Source organism: Alosa alosa, chromosome 14 (genome assembly GCF_017589495.1).
Source record: "Alosa alosa isolate M-15738 ecotype Scorff River chromosome 14, AALO_Geno_1.1, whole genome shotgun sequence".
NCBI classification, from domain to species: domain Eukaryota; kingdom Metazoa; phylum Chordata; class Actinopteri; order Clupeiformes; family Clupeidae; genus Alosa; species Alosa alosa.
The window spans coordinates 31,905,337-31,928,391 of record NC_063202.1 but is presented as its reverse complement, the minus strand read 5'-3'; the positions used below and the strand labels follow the sequence as shown (position 1 = coordinate 31,928,391).

Below are 23,055 nucleotides of genomic sequence, written 5' to 3'. Positions count from 1 at the left end.
GCAATCCATAACATCATCACAACTATTCCCGAATTCAGCAATAATTAAACACAGGGGCGTCGCTAGCAGTTAATATATATATTAATTAAATATTTATTATATTTAAATATTAATAAATATTTGGGGATTAGCCCATAGAGTCTAAACGGTTCTCATAATTCCCATTTTTGCCTGCCCTTGCAGCTCACTTTTGTGATAATATAGCCTGTGTCACCGCTCACCCAGCACTACACCAGTTTCGTTTGGGGGGCAGTGGTCTTACCCAAACACAGAAAGTTGCTAGGTCGGTAATCGCCTATATACAGGGGCGGACCTGGACACTTTGAGGCCCAAGGCAAAGGATTCCGAGGCCCCTCCGAGACCCCCACACACACACACACCACAACCCTAAAACTAAAACACACTTTATTCTGTAATAATGGGACGCTGAGGCATACTCAAATACAGCAAATATTTTTTGCCATAGATGACAATCAAGAAACAGTAGTAAAAACCTTTGAAAGTATTACAAAGGTGTTACAGAGTGTGTGCGTGCGAACTAAATGAGGTGTTCTATCTTCCACCTCACATCCGACATCCAAAACAATAAACAGCGTATGCACTGACCGAATCAACAAGCCATTTTCTGTTTATTTTTTCTAAATGTTTCATGGTCATGTAATAATGTTCAACCGTGAATCTTCTGGGTGGTTTATCTGCATTTTTGGGGAATTCAAAGTTATTAATTTGCACGGGGCCTTTTTTAACGATTTCAACTCGCTCTGCATCTCTTACAGTGTCTTGCCATAACGCAGGGTCGTCACTGTAGTGCTAGGTATCGTGTTAGGGCTACTCACGTTACTGGTTTCGTTGTACCCAAAGCTTCTGCTACTGAAATGGTGTCCGTAGCAACACCACCAGCACCAGTGCGGACTTCGGCAGTGACAGTGATCTTGTCCCTCACGATTGTTTCACTTAGATCAACATCATAATCATCATCATCATCAGTAGAAGAATATGTAGTGCAAGTTGCCGGTGGTGGTGCATCAGTGCCACAGCTACTGCAGCTAGCATTAGCTACACCACCTAGCTCAGCAGATGTTGCAGATGTTGTTTCATCACTGTCCAAATTACTTTCTTCCATGGAAGAATTCTTCGACTGGAAGAAGTTGGTTAATTTAGGCAATTTCTTTCTAAATTCTTCCTCCTCCCTCTTTCTTTTTCGTTTATCACTGGAAACGTTTCATGGCTGCTGTCATTCGCTCAACTCCACCTCACCAAGACCTCGTTCAGACTAGTGCTAGCTAGTTGCTGCTATGGTGACAGGAAGCGGACCTGCACTGCAGTCATTTGATTTTATGATGAGTTTATGAGCAATCATGAGGCAAAATATTTTTTTTCAATCTTTATTATGGATTAGAATATATTGTTTGGATGCGTGATCATTTATTAAAAAAAAAAAAAAAAAAAAAAAAAAAAAAAAAAAAAAAAAAAAAAAAAAAAAAAAAAAAAAACATATGGGGATGACGAGGCCCCAGGCAATTGCCTGACCATGCCTAATGGCAGGTCTGCCCCTGCCTATATAGGACGAAAAGGGGCATCAAAAAGCCCAAGCACAACCACAAGCTAAGGATCAAGGATAATAATAATAATAATAATAATAAGCTTTATTTGTATAGCACCTTTCATACACAGAATGCAGCTCAAAGTGCTTTACATTTGAAGCATGTAACACAATAATAGTCAGTCAGTCATTATCAATCACTTTTCTTTGCTGTTTATGATCTACTCAGCAACATATCAAAAATATAGAAAATGACGTCATAAGACTGGCAGCCTAAACCCTCTTACCCCCCACAAGCACGCCATATGGCAACTGTGGCAAGGAAAAACTCCCACATTCCAGGAAGAAACCTTGAGCAGAACCTGACCTAATAGGGGAGCCCATCTGCTTCTGGCTGGCTAAGCCTCAATAGTAGCAGATGTAGAATAATCTGAAAATGTAGTCTACAGGATAAGATGAGTTAACTAAAAGCTTTCCTGTACAGGTATGTTTTCAGATCTTTTTAAAAATATTTACTGAACTCGCCTGCTTGATGTACAGAGGCAGGGTGTTCCATAGTTTGGGGCATAATGGATAAACGCAGCTTCTCCACTTTGTTTGTGGAGCACTTTGGGTACGATTAAAAGATTAGAATTGGATGATCTAAGTTTCCTTTGTGGTTGATAAGATATTAAAAGCTCAGAGATATGAAGGTGCTATGCCATTCAGCTTTGTAAGTAATTAACATAACCTTAAAATCAATTCTATAGGAAATAGGGAGCCAGTGCAGTTCAGCCAACACAGGGGTGATGTGTTCTCTCTTCTTAGTCTTAGTTAAAAGTCTAGCCGCAGAGTTCTGTATGAGTGCCAATTTCTTTAGATGTTTTTTTTTTGAAAAGTGCATTGCAGTAGTCTAACCTGCTAGTGATAAAGGCGTGAATTAGTTTTTCTGCATCTTGTTGAGTTAAAAAGGGCTGCACTTTGGCAATGTTTCTCAAGTGGAAATAGGCTGTCCGAGTAACTTTACTGATATGGGGCTTAAAACTTAACTCTGCATCTAAGATGACACCGAGGCTTGTTACTATTGGTTTGACCTGGTGTGCCAAGTTCCCCAGATTACTAAGAATAATATCTCGCTTTAGTTTTGGTCCAACCAGAAGTACCTCTGTTTTGTCATCATTTAGTTTCAAAAAGTTTTTGCTCATCCACTGATTAATGGAGGTTAGGCATGCAGTGAGGGAGCAAAGGCCATCTGGGTTAGTTGGCTCCACAGAAATATACAATTGGGTATCATCTGTGTAGCTGCGTAGGATCACTTCAAAAACAACTCTGACCCCCGACGCATGTGGCAAGGCATCCAGTCCATCGCAGATTACAAAACTACTACTACTAACTCCACCCTCCCCATCACTTACACATCCTTGCCTGATGAGCTGAACCACTTTTATGGCCGCTTTGATAGGGACAACAAAGAGGTGGCCATCAAGGCTGTGGTCTCTGCAGTTCACCAGCCCCTCACACTCTCCCCCACCGATGTGTGTGCGGCACTGAGCAGGACTAATGCACATATAATCTAGAGGAATACGCCTGGATTCAGGGGGGTATAGGGCGGGGGGAATGTCTCTAATTTCGAACAAAGCTTTTTTCAATAGCCAATCGCGGAGAGGTGGCAGACCTTGTGAGTATGCACATGTACTGGGTGTTTCATGAAAATACCGCCGACAGCGAACTAACAACCAAAACGATGGTGTTTAGTTTGCCTTTGTAGCCATCTCTGGTTAGCCTTTGCTTAGGCAAATGAGACATAACTTCTGGAGAGGTTTAAAGCAACTGTTGTTACGAACTTCAATTTCTTCAAAAATCGACTCTAAACATGCTTCAATTACGTTTGTATTGGCAGCTGTTTCGCATTGGTTTCAGTATGGACTTTTGAACCCATGCAACGGGTTTCAGCATGATGCAAACTTCTGGGTACTCAGATTAATGCACATAAGGCTGCTGGTCCTGATGGTATCCCCGGATGCATACTCAGGGCCTGTGCAGTGCAGCTGACTGAGTCTTGGACTGACATATTTAATCTGTCACTAGCCCAGGCAGCTGTCCCCGCATGCTTTAAAACTACCTCCATCGTGCCGGTGCCAACACACTCCACTGCAACTAGCCTTAATGACTTGCGTCCAGTTGCATTCACCCCCATCATCATGAAGTGCTTTGAGGGGCTGGTCCTGGCACACCTCAGGACCTGCTTACCACTCTCACTGGACCCCTTCCAATTTGCCTACCATCAGAACAGGAGCATTGAGGATTCCATCTCTACAGCACTTAACTCCACCCTGTCAATAGCGGTTCCGTATCATTAGTCCGACATCCCATTAGTCTGACATCCCATTAGTCCGTTAATGACCCATTGAGGAGAGATCCCATAAGTCCGACATACCATTAGTCTGAAAAAAAGAAGCCCATTTGTCCGACATCCCATTAGTCCGACGATACACATGTAGAGATGCATGGATGACTTTTAAGGAGGCTTGTGATAAGTCATTAACGACCAAAATATTGACGCTACTTGTCAGTGTTGAGCTGTTCTCTATGCTCCTTTGTGTGTGAGTGAATGCGTAGGGGGCATTTTGTGCGTGTCTCCTCCTCTTACATTATTTGGAATGCGCTCATTTGTGATGGGTTTTGTCGTAGGAAAGTTTTTCAGCTAGCGCGTCGTGCCTAACAACGCCCCTTAGCTGTTGTAGAATCATTGTAATGGCCTCTCGGGGCTTATTGCTTAAGTAAACCACCTTCTGTAAACCAACTGTATACTACTGCCTACACTGCACTTTATATCTTGTCCTGTCTATGCACCACCTGTCTATTCTTTGTATACCACATTGCCCTTTTCTGCTTTTCTGGTTAGACGCAAACTGCATTTCGTTGTCTTTGCACTTGTACTCTGCACAATGACAAATTTGAATCTAATCAAATCGAATCTAATAAATACAAAGGCAATGTAAAGTATACTCAAGATGAGACATGGCAGCTGAAAACATTGTTTTTTCACACGCTGGCCAATTTCAAGATTTCGGGCTAGTTTGCTACCTTGTAGTTTGCATGTATTTATTTCATTATATTTTGTCTACTCATGCCTGTACATTTCTCCAAAATTCACCAAAATTTGGCATTCTGATGTTTGATGCACTACCGCGACCATATACATATCATGTGTAGTACAGTTGGAAAGCTCTGTTTTTCCTGCATAACGCTGTGCAATTCAAATACGGACACTTCCTTTGTATCAGCAACCAATCACGAAAGTTCAAAGGCGAGTCTAGTCTAGGAGAACGGAATCTCTTTGGCTGTGTTTCAAGGCTGTTTTCTCAAAATGAGTTTCTTCTCCCACTCTGAGAACGAAATCTCCACTTCAGAAGCACTTACATTGTAACGACTGCAATTACATCATTGCCCCATTCGTCAAGCCCAATGACATTTCAACGTTCAGCATCGCCCACTGATCACTCATGAACTGCACCTGTGTTCACTTGTTTGCCTGCACCTGTATAGTTTACCTGCACCTGTATTCACTAGAGTGTCAACACCTGTATTGTTTACCTGCACCTGTATCCACTTATTTTCAGTTACATTTGAACCCCTTAGTTTGGCTTGCACATTGCAAAGTCTACTGGTTGCTACACTGAGATAGACTGCTGGTGTTGTTCGTGACTTGTTTCAAGTGTCATTGTGAAGCCAGTTCCAAGATTAAAACTTCTAAGTTGCCTCGCACTTGCGTCTTGCCATCCTTGGATCATGACATACATACACCAGACTTTTCAGTCTTATACCTAGCTATATTTACAAGACTTTTACAGGGGGGTTGTTGATATATTATTCCTAGCTTGATTTATATGACATTTTATTCCTAAAAACATGGCGAAAATAGTTTTTTAAGGCTATTGACGGTATATTCTGATTTACAGGATAACAAAAGTAGATATCTATAAATCTCTCTGTATTTTTCCCCATCTAATATGTGAACACAACAATACAATTACAATATTTTATCATCTTTTATACTGAAATATTTATACATGTAAGAGGACATTAAGTAATCTTTTATGCATTATTGATTATGACTGAATTGTCAATGGTTGAAATGTAATTATGCAGTGAACGAATGTTTATATTCATGTCATGTATGTGGAAAAGTAACATTGTGCTTGTTCACCTTCAGGCCATTAACCTTCCCCATCCGAAAGCAACCCATCCACATGTCAGTGAGAAGCATCTGGCTGCAGGTGTGGGCAATGAAGTCTCTGTGTTTGGCTGCCACCGCCAGCTTCAGACAAGTGGAGTTGCTCCAGTTCTTCAACTCATATGTCAACAGTTTCATAGCCACCTGCTCATCGTGCTTGTAGGACTGGTCCAACAGCTCATATGCAAGCTGGCCAAATTCCCTAAGAGATGAAGGGGAGAGAGGTTTGGCAAAGAGCAAATGACAACATCAGTTAGGAATGCTATAGCTTTTGTTCACTTTTCACTGATCTGCATAACTTTTTATTGATTTTTTTCATACAGGAGGACAGAAGGTTTGAATACAAGACCATCAAAGAGGAGCTGGTAGGGGGACAGTTGGTAAGTCTTCTTAACAGTCTTGTTGGTACCGTTTTGAATAATATTAATGGTTAAAAAATGCTATTTGGGAAGCGTTTGTCTCACCGCCCATAGCTAATCCACTGTTATTTGGGGCTATTGTGTATGTGGTTGATCAACAAAAAATACTGTCTTCACGGATTATTTGATGCAGGCGTTTTCATGCAGAAAAAGACACTGGGGTAATTTTCGCCAATCTTACACTTTAGATGTACATAATGTTAACCTGTAGGTACAATACTGTATGTGAGAGTAGACATAGCACATATGCATGCATTCTTAATTTCATTGGTCTTAAACATGAAAATGCACACACTTGGAGTTGTTTTCCAGGTCCTGTGAGATGTCATCAACCAGTTCACTCTGAGAAGACTCGTGTGCCATGGCTTTGTATAGCTTACAGGCCACCAGAGCCTTAGCCATGGCCTCCTCACCACGCTGCCACAGGAACAGTGCCATCCTCTGGCGCTTCATTAGCACGGCCCACACCAAAAGTTCATGGAAGGGATACTGAAAACGGCTGACCTCTGGGTCATCTACATCAATGTCAACTTCCTCCTCTCTCTTCTTCCCTTTCTTCTTCCCTTTTGGATGTGGGTCGTCGTCCTGCAGCAGTTTTTACATAATTCATTCAAATACATTAAACAGTATGTTGAGGTACATGAAGTTCTATGGCTACATAAATGAAGAATATATGTTAGTTTATCTGTGTATATTCGTTACCTCCATCCCAAGAAGTTTCAATGCTTTTGGCTGTAAACAAAAAAAAAATCAATGTAAAACCATAAAAAATGTAAACAGATTTAATGCTAATCTTATTGGATTTACATGTACAGTGGGGGAAATAAGTAATGAACACATCAACATGTTGTTACATATTGAAGCTATTTAAATTAAATTTTCACCAGACATTAGTATTAAACTCCAAATCCACAAATAATATTATTATGACCACCGCGCAGCGAAGGATTCCCGGGACACTGAAAGACCGGGGTGCACGAAACTTGGTGGGCATGTAGCCCCACAAGGATAGCATGGAACCATCCGAAAGGAGGTCAGGGCGGACACAGTTTTCTGCGAATATCTCAAGAACCATAGCGTTTAGGAGGACTACCATTTTTTTGTATGTTGATCTTAAGGGGCCATGTAAACCCATTCAATAAACACTCATTTCATGTATAGCGCCACCCTTATGACACCCTCTGAATGCATGCCAAGTTTCGTGGAATTCTGTTCATGGGGGGCCATACAATAAATTAATTCATGTTACTGTACACCAACTGGCCTATAGGTGGCCGGACATAGTTTTCTGTGAATATCTTGAGAACCGTAGGGCCTAAGAGGACCACCTTTTTTTGTATGTTAGTCTTAACGGGCCTTGTCAACCCATCCCATAACCACTCATTTCTTGTATAGCGTCACCTAGTTAAAAATTAAAAAGCAAAAAATTAGGTGTTATAATCACAATATCTCTAGCTGACATGGTCAAAACTGCACGAAATTAAAATAGGACCATTATGACACCCTCTGAATGCATGGCAAGTTTTGTGGAGTTTTGTTCATGGGGGGCCATACAATAAATTAATTTATGTGTACATTTAGTGACTGTACACTAACAGAGTTTTCTGTGAATGTATTTTCCTAGGGGCCTAGGATGACCAATTTATTGTGTATGTTTGCCTCCTTGGAAGAGTAGGTTCCTGCTGGAAGTGGTGTTGGTGGCTGGCCAGTAGGTGGCAATCTTCCCTGTGGCCAAAAGCCACCAAACAAGTATCAATCCCAATGCCCTATTGCAGTGACAGGGACACTGTACTGCAGGAGTTGTTTTCCTTTGCATGAATGTTAAATTGAGGTCTTGACTCATGGTTGTTAAAGATCCCATGGCACTTATCACAAAGAGTAGGTGGTTCCCTGATTTGCTTCATTTATGTACATATTGACACATACACACACACACACACACACACACACATAAAAACACACACAAAGACACGTAAACACACACATACACTACACATGCACACACACACACATACACATACACACACACATACAAACACATCTACATACACAAGCACACGCACACACAAAAACACACACACACAACACATATACACAAAAGCAACCACACACTCAATTACAAACACAAAAAATGGAACAAAGTAGGAAATGAACACAATTTGACAAGCGTGACTTATTTTTGTGGAAAAAATGTGCTGGACTGGGCGGTGGTCATATTTTGTACCAGCCTAGTTATATAAAGAATTCACAAACATTAAAAGGTGCTATAAGCGATGTTGGGTAACGTCACTCATGTTGATGTTCAAACAAAACAGAGAGCTAGCTCATCCCTCCCTCCCGTGCAATTGAAACTGTCCTGAATGCGCATCTCGTCGGTGAATGGCTGGACAATTTTGTTATATTTCATGGTTCATGGAGCCTGGGCTGTCTACAGAGGCCACGTTTCAGGTAGTTAGCAGATTGTAAGGAGATGTTTGCTGTATGTGACAAAAATATTTTAGCTTAGAAACCGTGTGACATCACTTAGAGCACCTTTAAAGTCCATAAATAAAGTGCAATGAAGTGAAATGAGACAAGAGAAAAAGCACTTAGAACACACTAAGATAAAGCAGTACGCAAAGGCAAAGAACAGCTGACATCTGTAGTTAGAGAGTAATTATACCTCCTATCTGTGCAAATTAATATGAGCTGGGTTAGTACTGATGGGCTATAAAAAGGTTTCACACTTGAAACATGATGGGTAAAATCAACCTTACTGTTTGACAATCAATAGAACTGGATACAAATATATTTCAGAATCTTCTAGTGAGCACATTTTACACAAGTGGAGGAAACATCACTCCTTCATCAACCAGCCATGCACAGGAGCTACTCGCAAGATTTCTGACCAGGGAGTCAGAAGAGTAGCCTAGCCCAAGAGCTGAGGACCACTTGGAAAAAGCTCCAGAAAGACTTGGAGACAGCAGGTACAATTGTTACAGAGAAAATAATAGGCAATGCACTTCACCAACATGGCCTCTATGCACCTTCACCCCCCAAAACTCTATTACTAAAGACATTTAGTGCAAAGATAAGATTAAACTCGACATGTCGACATTAAACTCGACATTTCGAGAATAAAGTTGAAATATCATGTCGACTTTAATCGACATTAAAGTGGATCCAAGATGACGACGCATGCACAACGCAAGGCTCGACGTCTCTCCAGTTGTTTACTGTATTTCATTGGCTCTGTACCTGTATTCTGCTAAATGACAATAAAGTTGAATCTAATCTAATGTAATCTAAACTCGACATTTTGAGAATAAAGTTGACATATCATATTGACTTTAATTTCGACATTTCATCTTGACACGTCCATCAGAACTAGTTTGGAGTGAGAACGACCACTCGAAAGGGTATGCTACAACCAGGACGATTGAAAAGGAGGACGAATGAAACATTCCAGTTTTCTTCGAGTGCAACAACGACAGATAGACATCATTTAGACAAAACTCAGCCAAATACTTTCCTGCCACGTCCTTTTATCACAGAGTTATAGGCGATACATTCGATAGTCAAAAGTAAACTTCATTAGCGGTTTATTTATTTATTTTATTATTAAAGAAAGTTTTTCATCTTTCTTTAATAATAAAATAAATAAATAAACCGCTAATAAAGTTTTAAAGGATCGGCTTAATGCTTGTTAGCCTAGACTACTAAGTGCTCTCCCCAATCCCAGACTTTAACATTGCATGTTTGTTTGTAATGGATGCAAAACAGCCTAGGCCAGTGGTCTCCAACACAGGTAGCCCGCGGAACGGCTATGAGGCACCCCCAGCGCACCTTCTAAAAATAGCCAACAGGTCGCCTGCAGATCACGCTCTAAAAGCACGCTCCATTGTGAAGTTTTCAATAGATATTTAAGTCTAGACCTAGCCTGGCCATTGGCCATCCCCTTGGTACGCTTCGCTTCTACAAGGGTCTGGGATCTCGGCTATTGACGATAACGTTTGCAAGCTTGATGTGTGGACTCTTAGTAGGGGGGCCTATGTGTCTATTTTTGGGGCTTGTGGGATTCACATGTTAATTTTTTGGAGAGTATTATATCTTTGTTCTAGGGGTTCTTAAGAGTAAAAAAAAAACATGTCTCCATTTTTTTTTTTGAAAGTTTTAAGGACCCAAATCAAAAGTCAAATTCAGAAAAGGTCAAATTTGGTGTTTTGTCCATAAACCTCACATTGCTGGTAGGGTTTGGTGTCAAAAAGCAAAGATATTCTACAAGTTAGTGTGCAAAAGTGGACCACATAAACAATACAACATTATAAAACATTTTAGGCTGATGATTGATCTGTTTAACAAGAAATTGTGCCTAAAACGCTCAAAATTGTCCGCTTAAAAAAATAATACTTCAATATCAATACTATCAATTCATGCCTATTAGTGTGCTTGAGTGTAGGCCTAGCCTGCTCTGCCAGTTCTTGTCTACACCCATTCAGAGCACAAAGTGCAGATATCTCTGTTAAATCAAGTTTAATAGACTTTTACATAGCTAGTACCAGCTGAAGTCTGTAAGGCCTTCCGTAGCTTATGTAAGTGTGAAGAAAAGAAAGGGTAAAAGGATCAGATAGACAAACAGACAGGTGAGTGTGTGTGTGTGTGTGTGTAAGAGAGAGAAAGAGAAAGAGAGACACTAGCAGTGACAGTTGGCTGTTGATAGCTGGCAGTTATAGAATTTAGAATAACCTGAAGCACATAGTGCTCTGTTCTTCATGGTTGGTGATATTAGTGACCTTCTAGCCTTCTACATTTGAGCAAGCACATTTTCATAGATCATGGTGGCACAGTCTAGTTAGGTTATAGTGTGTCTTTCTGTCAGTCAGGTGATGGCACACATATTCTAAAAGAAACAGATTTTGGGCTATGTAATCCAGTGGTGATATGCATGGACTGGTGAATGACCCATCACTACAGACATATAGTCAAGTCAAGTCAAGTCAGATTTATTTTTAAAGCGCATTTAACATGCACATAGTGCAACCCAAAGCGCTCCACAAACAAGACACATAACAACAAGACAAAAGATGCCGGATGGAGCGGCGTAGTCGCCAGCATACCCATGACATCAAGACATACAAGACAGACAACAAAACAAAATATAGCCGCAAGCGGCAATGGCGGGCACGAGCACCTGCGGGCCGCAACCCGTGACATGTCGGAATCCAACAAAGCACCGACGTGGTGCGTTTGTGAAATGTACATATTTGATGCGTGTGCTATTTGTTTTTGTATTTGATTTTCTGCCACATGTACTTGCTTGGCCAGGTGGGGGCACAATGCAAGGCAGGCCCATTAGGTGTCATCATAATATATATTAACCTGAGAAATTTCAGACCATTCATTTTAAGCAAAGAACATTTCTGGTACACTTTTTGGTTGGCCAGATGGTGGCGCTATGTTAGGCATGGAAATTACACATGTGAATATCATCACAATAATGATATCCAAATTTTTTGTAAACGTTCAGATCAATCAGTTAAGGCATTGTCCATTTTCTGGCACATTTCCTGCTTGACCAGGTGGTGGCGCTATGCCAGGCAGGCCCATTGGGTGTCTGGATATCATCATAATCATAATATCTATTAACATGAGAAGTTTCAGACCATTTATGCAAAGCATAGAGCATTTCTGGCACATTTCCTGCTTGGCCAGATGGTGGCGCAATGCTAGGCCTGTGAATTACGCATGTGAATATCATCACAATAATGATATTCAATATTTTATAAAGTTTCAGATCAATCACTTTAGGCATTGTCCATTTCTGGCACATTTCCTGCTTGGCCAGGTGGTGGCGCTATGCCAGGCAGGCCCATTGGGTGTCTGGATATCATCATAATCATGATATCTATTAACCTGAAAAGTTTCAGAACATTTATTCAAAGCATAGAGCATTTCTGGCACATTTCCTGCTTGGCCAGATGGTGGCGCAATGCTAGGCCTGTGAATTACGCATGTGAATATCATCACAATAATGATATCCAATATTTTATAAAGTTTCAGATCAATCACTTAAGGCATTGTTCATTTCTGGCACATTTCCTGCTTGGCCAGGTGGTGGCGCTATGCCAGGCAGGCCCATTGGGTGTCTGGATATCATCATAATCATGATATCTATTAACCTGAGAAGTTTCAGACCATTCATTCAATGCACTGTGATTTATGACACATTTTCTGTTTATGTGGTGAGAGATTAAAATCATATCAAATATATTACAACATTCCAAAATCCATTCACAATTTGACATCTTGGCATAATGTTTGCCAAATTTCAAATGAATCTGACAAACCGTCTAGGAGGAGTATGTTCAAATTGATCATGTGACATCAGGATAATTGTTATTCTTTCTCTTGCCAGTTGGTGAAAACCTCTGCCGTTTTCCTGCTTGGCCAGGTGGTGGCGCTATGCCAGGCAGGCCCATTGGGTGTCTGGATATCATCATAATTATAATATCTATTAACCTGAGAAGTTTCAGACCATTTATTCAAAGTATAGAGCATTTCTGGCACATTTCCTGCTTGGCCAGATGGTGGCGCTATGCTAGGCATGTGAATTACACATGTGAATATCATTAAAATAATGATATCCAATATGTTGTAAAGTTTCAGATCAATCACTTAAGGCATTGTCTATTTCTTGCACATTTCCTGCTTGACCAGGTGGTGGCGCTATGCCAGGCAGGCCCATTGGGTGTCTGGATATCATCCTAATCATAATATCTATTAACCTGAGAAGTTTCAGACCATTCATTCAATGCACTGTGACTTTATGATACATTTCCTGTTTAAGTGGTGATATATGAAAAGCAAAATATATTTCAACATGTCAAAAATCCCTTCACAATTTAACATCAGCAACATCTTGGCATAATATTTGCCAAATTTCAAGTGAATCTGACAAACCCTCTAGGAGGAGTATGTTCAAATTGATCATTTGACATCAGTAAAATTGTGATTCTTTCTGTTGCCAGTTGGTGGCGCTATGCCAAACATGCATTATGGGCCTGTGAATATTATCATTGACAAGGTCTTCAATGACCTGTGAAATTTAAAACATTTCAAGCCATGCATGGTGAATTATGACACATTTATTGTTTATGTGGAAGGGTATTAAAATTAATAATTTCGCCATTTCGTCAAATTACAACATATCAAAAAAAAAAACTTCACAATTTAGAATCAGAAATATCTCGGCCTCATGTATACCAACTTTGACATGAATCGGATCAACCGTCTAGGAGGAGTATGTTAAAATTGATCATGTCCACAACGCACAAAATCTCAATTACCTCACTTCCTGTGGGCGAGGCTAATGGCATGTTAATACAAAAGTTGTTTGTTTTTGGGAGTTACCTACACCCACCAAATTTGGTGTGTGTATCTAAAACAATATGCCAACCACAAAGCACAGTGACATAAGGGGGCGCTATGGAGTTCCTGGGCAACGGCCGGTGCCAAGCTTGTATCCCTGTCTATTCACTGTATCACTTAATGTGTGTGTCAAATTTCATGCGTTTTCACCCATGGGAAGAACCTCTTTTGGCATCATGATTCATCACATATTTCATCACATATTAGTCTGCACAAAATCCCAAATACCTCACTTCCTGTTGGGCGTGGCTAATGCATTGTCCATACGAAAGTCGTTCATCTTGGGGAGATACAGACACCTACCAAATTTGGTGTGTGTAGCTGAAAGTATATGCCCACCACGGGATCAGTCATCTAAGGGGGCGTAAGGGGGCGCTAGCGAGTCTCTGGGCCATATTGGGGGCCAAGCTTTTTTACCTAGCTGCTTTGTGTGACACCTGATGTGTGTGCCAAATTTCAAGACTTTTCGATTATGTTAACCACCTCAAAATATTTGCCATCAACGGGATCAGTCACCTAAGGGGGCGCTAGCGAGTCCCTGGGCAACGCCCGGGGTCAAGCTCTTGTACCTAACTGCGATGTGTGACACCTGACGTGTGTGCCAAATTTCAAGAGTTTTCGACCATGTTAACCACCTCAAAAACAGGAAAGCAAAAAAGTAGAATAACAATAATAATACTCGATAATAATAATAATCCTTACAAAAACAATAGGGCCTTGCGCCCTTCGGTGCTCGGGCCCTAATAATCCTTACAAAAACAATAGGGCCTTGCGCCCTTTGGTGCTCGGGCCCTAATAAACAAATAAAAAAGAAAATATATTTAAAAAGGGGGAAAAGTGATGTTAAAATTAGTCCAATTTCCAAACCAGCTGAAAATGTCCAAGGGCAATGATGATCCGTGAAAACTGCGCACAGAGCTGTGTCTTCACAACCGAAGCAAATGCCAACAAAGTTCTTTAGCAACTGACCAACCCGGTGAATTCACTATTCATATGCCAAATTCCTTGTTTTTATCCATGAGAGTATTGAGATGGTGATCACAGATCAGCCAACGATTACAACATTACAGTGCAGTTATTATACAAAAGAACAAAGCAGTTTGGCACAGGAACTGCTACAAATCCACCTGTAACAGTGAGCATCTGCAGCATGCTAAGATTTCGCTACTAGAAATCATGTGAAGCAGGCAGGACTCAGTGTCTTCAGAAAAGACGTGGTAGACCATCTTCTGAACCTGCAACAACAACAAGTCCATCTAGAGGGACTTTGTACACTTGTTCATCAGCTGCTGTCAGCATACTGTAGATAAGTGCTTCTTCTGTCAGAAGCAGACAATAGAACGTCTTCATGAGGTGTCCTCTTTCAATACAGGCAACCTATCCCTATCTATCCCTCCTCTTTTTAGAACCTAATACCATGACTTCTGTTTTATCTGAGTTCAAAAGCAGGAAATTATTCGTCATCCATGTCTTTATATCTCTTATACATGTGTCAAGTGGATAACGGGGTTAATACATCAGGTTTTATGGAGAGTTATAGTGTATCATCTGCTAAACAACAGGGGCCCCAGTATTGAGCCTTGAGGCACTCCATATTTTACCATAATCTGGGTAAATGGTTTATTATGGACCTGTACAAATTGTTGACGGTTAGGAAGGTATGATCTAAACCAAGCGAGTGCTGAGTCTTTGATGCCTATCAAATTTTCAAGCCTAAGTAGTATGTCATGGTCTATGGTGTCAAAGGCAGCGCTGAGGTCCAGGAGGACCAGTATTGATACAAGGCTAGGTTTTTTGAGGGAGGGCTTAATACGACTGTGGTACATGCCCTGATGGCATTGAATTATTTATAATCTAGAGCAAAACATTATCCAGGAAGGGGAGAGCAGTCTTAAGAAGGTGAGTAGGAATAGGGTCTAGTAGACTAGTTGTAGATTTTGATGAGGAAATTGTGGAGGTGAGATCTAATATGTTGTGTATATGTAAATTAATTAAATGTTGTTCGAGCCCTCATCTGTGATTCTGTTATGTTTTCGCTATCTTTCAGCAATGGAGTATGTGTATTTGGTGAAACTAATTGGTTATTGATCGTATCTCTAATTGTTTGACATACAATCATAATACTAACTAGGCCTGTCAATCGATTACAAAAATTAATCTAATTAATTACATACTCTGTGATTAATTCATCTAAATTAATCGCATATATATTTTTTGCTGTGAAAGTATTTTAAATATTTAAATTCAAATGAATCAGCATTAGTGACATTAAAGTTCAAAAACTCTTTTATTATTATTTTCACTGTAATGTAACCATAATAATCTATGATATGATCTAATATGCTGAGGAAATAAATTCAAAAGTGCTTCGGGAAGAAGTTTTTTTTTTCACATACAAGGCATTTCAGGCCACAGATATAACCTAGGGGACGCAATGAAAATAAATTAACAAATTCAATGTCAACACTTATTTCTTTGCATTGATATGCGACTATAGAGTTGATGAACTCCGGTGATATGCAAATTCCTTGCTGCAGACATTGCAGAGGACTTTATTTTCAACACTTTATTTTTTTTGAACACCATCAGGCCGTTTTTAAAAAGTACATGTTCCAATCAATGATCCAGGCAGCACGTTTTCTTCTCTCTCCTTCATTTTACAGTCTAATTTTTACTGACTAGAATGGCTCGGGGTCAAAGGTCATTTTTCTCAAATTAATTAATCGAAATTAATCAGTTATTTTGACAGCCCTAATACTAACATACACGTACAAACTGTTTTGTGAACTTTATTTAACATAGCCAGTGATTTAGGCGAAATGTATGGTGTTAATTACAGTGAAATATACAATTAAAAAAATAGGGTTGAAACAGGTAAAAAAAATGGATACATCATTTTTCTCCATGTTGAATGACCTCTAAAGACAGTCCAACCACTCTCCAAAAATTAACATTTCAAACCCACAGAAACCACATAGGCCCCCTGACTATCTGTAGAAGTTTGAAATGATTGGATCTGATTTCACCCAGAGCGGCAGAAAAACAGAGTGGCGACACTCCCAATTTTCTATTGAAGTTAGTGAATACCTTATCAAAATTAACGCGCACACATTTTGTTTGAGCAGGAGAGAGAGAATACACACGCAGGCACGCAACTAGGCTACTTGTTGTTTTCTTTTACTCGGCTATCTATATACGGTTATCAGCACACATTGTTGAGTTAATTCACTAACTCAATACTCATCATGGATATCACAAGTTTAAACAACGAAAACAGAAAGGATGGATGCAGCAAAGCTAGAGGAGTTATTCCAGATGGGCAAGAACAAGGTAGGCAATTGCTTGTCAGAACGTTAGACTGCATTAGACAGCTGTTTAAAGCCAGACGTCACGGTAAGCTAGAACAAAACTACGTCATTGAAGACGTTGTTGTTGTATTATTGCATGTGAATGTTGCTACAGTATGCTACTTTTTTGCTGACCAATGCACGGACCTAAACAACACAAATATTGTCCACGCGTGAAATGTTTTTTTTTTTTTTGGGTCAGTGGGTGTCAGTGGGTGTCGCACCATAGCATTAATTCCTGCAGGCGCCCCTGCCAACTGCACTAGTAGATACTGGTATTGTTCTTTGAGGATTTTGTGCTGCTTGTTTAACTGATATTTATAGCTTAAATGTTAACCGAAAGTTCGAAGCTAAAAGTTAGCCTGCAAACCTTGATGTGGAGGGAGGTTAGCTTAAAGATAATGTTCCTACGTCAATAATGAATTTCAGACAAAACACATTTGGTTAGCCTATTGTAGTAGGGCAACTTTAGACAATAGGTTGGTTGTCAACAGGTTTTTATTATGTTTATAATGCTATATATTTCAAACCTGATTGATTGTGTTAGCGTACGTTAGCTAGTCAGCTCATTCACATAATAGTGTTTATGTTAGACATGCTATGAGGGGGAACACGAACTTTATCTTGAAAAAATACAGTTAATTCAGCATGGCAACTCTATATTCAGATGTGCTGGTTATTATCAATGGGTTTGTGATTAACGCTCGTCTGGTGAAAAATGGAGCAACATGAATGTGATTATTGTCTTTAAACCTGATATAGATTAGCTTGCTAGATGGCGAGTTTTATGGCGTTATGAACTGAACCGTGGCCTGAACATGACATGAAGCTAGTGTGTCCACGACTCGTGAACGAGGGGATTTCAGTTATGAATTTCAGGGGAAGCAGTAGGAGCAAAACCTAGACTATTATAATTTATTGTTGTTGTTACTGGTGCGTGGCTCTTGTCCTTGCCAGCCCAGTCCTGTGCCACTATCACTGTTCCAAACGGGACAGTGGCACAAGCGTAGGCGAGTGTGGCACGAGCAGGGGTGAAAGTAAGCCGGTACTGGCCGGTACGGAGTACCACTAAAATATTTGGAGAGGGTACGCCGTACCGGAAAGAAAACTATACTGTCTCTGAAAAATATAGCACTTTCAGCATGACAACACAACTGCTAACGTCAAATTACCAGAAGCAACACGTTTCCCCCAAAATATATTTCATATACATTGTTCTGAACTGAATCTGAATTGTGTCTAAACCTCCCGTGCAGCTGGACAGACATCGAGCAAGCTATAGCGCGCGTACAGTAGCATACAGTAATTGCGCCAACGTGCACTGGTATCCAAAGTGTTTTAGCAGACGGACGTTTTTTGGAAAGTCTCCCAAATAAAAAAAAAAAAGAAACCTTCATCTTCATCTCACCAAACGAACTGAGAAGGACACTGGATCTAATGTCCACACACATAGACAAGTGCTATTTCAAGAAAAAGTCCTTGTATATGGGTCTAGAGGCATTTCTTAGTAAAAGTTGGGAACAGGACTTTTTATCATAATTAACATGTGCTGAATCCAACTAGCCCTGTTCCCAAGCAAAATTTTGAGTTTTTGACCATCTAATTAGCATAAACAAAATGGCGATTTTGGGCACTTTCTTCGGACAGGCATCATTATACCATGTAAATAAATTAATATTGTTCACATCTGTGCATCTCAGAAATCTCCCGTGGGCAATAAATAAAAAGTAAAGGCTATGAAAAATATAAAAATGCCAAAAAAACTATTTTTATGCTAATTAGCCTTATTATACTCTTGACTATGTTTACGGTCCTCTTTGGCAAAGAGTGGCCTGACATCATTTGGCAAAAAGTGTGGCCTGACATCATTGGTAAACATCTTTTTCGTGGTGGGTGGACACATGTTTGGAGTTTAAAATCATTGGAGTTCCTTTGAACTAATCACGAACAACCGTTAACTACCTGTAACAAGCTAGCATCATATCCTTGATTCCAAATGGGAAAGATGGCCAGCAGTCACATGTTTCATTTGATTAGATTATCTAGATTAGATTCAACTTCATTGTCATCGTGCAGAGTACTGAAAATATATGAGTGTATGTGCAGTATGAACAGTATAAATATCAGTAGAATATCGCTATGTTTAAGTGTAATAAAGTGTGTACATTTATAATAGAATACTATGGGTGGGATAGGGGCAAAATGTTCGCCTCCTTGTTGTCCCTGTGAAGGTTGCCATCGACATGGACACCTCAACAGGCACAGGCAAGGAGGCACCGGGGGGGACCAGTGATGCGTTGAGCAGTTTTCACCATCCTCTGCCGTTCTTTCCAGTCGGAGGCAGAGCAGTTGCCCCCATACTGTGACACAGTTGGTGAGGATGCTCTCAATGGTGCAGCGGTAGAGGTTTAGAAGTTCACCAGGATCTGAGGAGAGAGGTTGTGTTCTTTAGTCTCCTCAGGAAGAAGAGATGCTGGTGAGCCTTCTTGATCAAGGTAGAGGTGTTGAGGGTCCAAGAGAGGTCCACAGAGATGTGGACACCCAGAAACATGAACTGGTGACATGCTCCACCTCAGTCCTGTTGATGAGGATGGGGCTTTGTATGCTAGCTTTTGACTTCCTGAAGTTCACAATGAGGTCTTTGGTCCTCTTGCTGTTGAGAGCCAGGTTGTTGTTGGTGATTGGTTGGTTGTTGGCAGAATCTAGTTTCAGAGGGAGGTACTGATGTCCAGTTCACTGAGTTTGGTAATCAGTTTGGAGGGGATAATGGTGTTGAATGCTGAACTGAAGTCAATGAACAGCATTCTCACATAGGTGTTGCTATTGTCAAGGAGGGACATGGCAGAGTGAATTGCCGTAAAGATGGCATCCTCTGTGCTCCTGTTCTGGCAATTCTCTTGAAGCACTCTATACTGCAAACAAAATCTACCTCTGGGTACAAATAAAGTAACTTGAACTTGCACTAGTTATTCATCTAGCTATTAATTCAAAGTTATTCATCTAGCTATTAATTCACAGGACATTCAATCATTTTACTAACACAAAGGTTATGAAGAAATATGGGTAACACTTTATGGTAAAGGTACATGAATGATCATGAATTCATGAATGAATTAATTCATGATTTATGCATTAATTTATACATTCCTTTATATCCTATGAATCATCAGGAATTGACATGAATTCATATACTCTCATTCATGATGACCTCATGTATGAACAACACATCAACTAAAGCATTAGGTGTGATGGGTATATCATTATGATTTATGATTTTTTTAAGCATGATCATCATGAATTTTAGGATAATTGCTCATGCATTCATCATGTCTGTGGTCCCTCAACTAAAGTAGTGAATAATGACATGTGTTTAGAGAACTCCAAAGTTATGTTCAAATCAGAATTTGAGCGGTGATGACCACATTTTTGGCAGAAAAATAAAGTCATGATCATGGTTAATACATCATAATTCATAATGATGTGCCCATCGTACCTAATACTTTAGTAATGTGTTCATGTATGAGGTCACAAATGACAAACTATGAACTCTACAAATGACAAACTATGAACAAATTCCTGATGATTAATTAGATATTAATGAATGAAGTAATACATAAATCATGAATTAATTCATGTACCCTTACCGTAAAGTGTAACTTACTCCGAGACTACATACATTACCAACCTAATTCGCTTCAATTATGTAAAATGTAATGTACAGTAAATCAGGTTTTATGGCCAAGTATACTTTGGTATACATGGAATTTGGTCTCCCATGGAATTTGCATGTATCCCATCCGTGAATTAGTGAACACACAGGTCACACATTGAAGCACACATTAACCTGGAGCAGTGAGCTGCCTTGCTACAGTGATGCTCAGGGAGCAGTGAGGGGGTAGGTGCCTTGCTCAAGGGCACTTCAGCGGTGGATGTGGGCATGGGAGACTAGTGCTCAACCTTTCCACCACCCACATTTTTCCTACTGGTCGGGGATCGAACCGGCAACCCTTTGGTTTCAAGCCCAAAGACCTAACCAGTAGGCCACAATTTTAAACTTTACATTTCATCACTACACATCTTTCTTGACCCTCAAAAAACATAAGTCTCATTCTTCAAATACCGTGTGCCTGCTCAGTTATAAAATTTTAACAATTACATTTTTCAAAGGTTTTTTCAGGTAATTAACATAGGCATAATACTAGATTTGTTTTCTTTTTTTCACAGCCTGTATCCTTGATCTATTGGCCAAGGGAGATTTCTGTGAACAATATGAATTAATTTACATGGTATAATGACATCCGCCCAATGAAAGTGCCCAAAATCGCCATTTTGGTAACCATTTTGTTTATGCTAATTAGATGGTCATTATCTCAAAATTCAGCTTGGGAACAGGGCTAGTTGGATTCAGCACACCTTAATTATGTTAAAAAGTCCTGTTCCCAACTTTTACTAAAAAATGCCTCTAGGAAGCACATATCTCAAAAATATCACCTGTCTAACAAAGGGATACAAAATGCATAGCCTACGTTTTGACAAAGTAAAGTATATGTAGCGTGATACAGGCAAATGTAGGAATCCAATAACAGCTTATGTCCAGCAAGGAAACAAACGTTCAATGTTAGAACTACCAAAGAACATATTTTAGATCGATGTTGCAGACCAATTATACTCGCAATATGTAATTGACACTATAATGTAAGCATGCTAACACGTAATAACACTCGTTTTTGTTTTGTTGTCATGTTTCCCGTCCAATAACGCACTTGCTGCTGTCTATCCCATTGAAATAACACTACACGCAAAGAGCTGTTTGGAACTGTTGAAGCGTACGTGAACCACATGACCGCGTGGCGGCTACTTCAAAGAGTGTCGCAACTCTCTTTTTCTATGGCTCTGATTTCACCCAATCGCTAACGTTTGGCCGTGACGTATGTTATGCGCTAGCTCGATCGTGAAGTAAGCTACACTACAACACTCACCAGAAATGGTGTCCGCTGTAGGCTATACAACAACCATTCCCCACCAGAGTGAACAACATGGATGTAAATGACCGATGCCGGCTTTGCGATACAAATTTAAGAGTTAGTGGAAGAATAGCAAATTACTATTCGAAATTACTATTAATAGCAGATTACTATTCGACAGTAAGGTTGAAGATAATATATTGTAGGCCTAACGCCAATGAGAAGTTAGGAGAAAGCGGAGGCTGATATATCGTTCCAAAACTCCGGTAATTTATTTCCTATAGATGTACAGGCTAGTACACGGGCAACAGGAGGTGTCCACTACAAAACAACAAACTGATCGCTGATCAATCACGGTCTCAATCACTCGTCATTCACACTCATCGGCCAACAACACAACGCAACACAACTCACTCGCATGTAATCCACTTCTACTCTGACTAAACTTACTAGACGTCTTAGAACCCCCTATTCTATTCCCTCCCCTTAGCAATCGCTAACCTCTCTGAACCCCTAAATATTCCCTCCCGGACACCTCCCCCCAATCAAAACACATCAGAACTCATTAGACTTGTTTGAGATCAACTGCGTCTGACTTTGTCTGGCTTTCTACGTCAACATGATCTTCAGAGGCTAGCCGCTGATCCCGGACAGGCAGGCTACAGTCTGCCTGACGTGACTCGTGGGAGATACCGCGGAATTTTGTTTGCAATAAATACAGCAGAACATTCATTCTTACTCATTAAAATGAGCATGATGACTGACGAAATAAATTCTTATGATGTAGTTTAAAAAACCCACTGTTGTCATACAGTTAACAGGCCTGCATTGTAGCACATAAATTCAATATCAAGTGTTTTCCCTATATGTGTGTCTGTTAGGAAATGGTCTAGTGCTTTAGAGTAGACACGACACAAAACACTTCCACATCCCATGTGCCAGGGGGCAGTGTGTTGGCATGCACCTGTGTTTGCTGTGAGAGAAGATAAGCAGATGCATGGGGGCTTGCTGGCTCTCTGACACAACCCCAACGTCGACTGACACGAGAGGACGCTTGTGGGGCTACATCGCTGAAGCGCGTAGTTTAAATCTATACCGACCATCATCGAGTAGAGGCTGTTTTCACAGCTTCCGTGAACTAACCTACCACTGTTTGTGC

At 40.2% G+C, this 23,055-nt stretch overlaps 1 protein-coding gene across 1 annotated transcript in view; it reads right to left on the bottom strand.

Moving 5' to 3' along the window:
• The window catches only part of LOC125307080 (transient receptor potential cation channel subfamily M member 1-like), a 193,947-nt gene that overhangs the window by 87,376 nt on the left and 83,516 nt on the right, over nt 1-23,055 (bottom strand). Inside the window, exons 15-17 of the mRNA XM_048262850.1 lie at nt 6,881-6,910; nt 6,474-6,763; nt 5,733-5,961 (exon numbers count right to left, since the gene is read on the bottom strand). Of these exons, the coding sequence (XP_048118807.1) occupies nt 5,733-5,961; nt 6,474-6,763; nt 6,881-6,910 (549 nt within the window). The remainder of the gene's footprint in view (nt 1-5,732; nt 5,962-6,473; nt 6,764-6,880; nt 6,911-23,055) is intronic.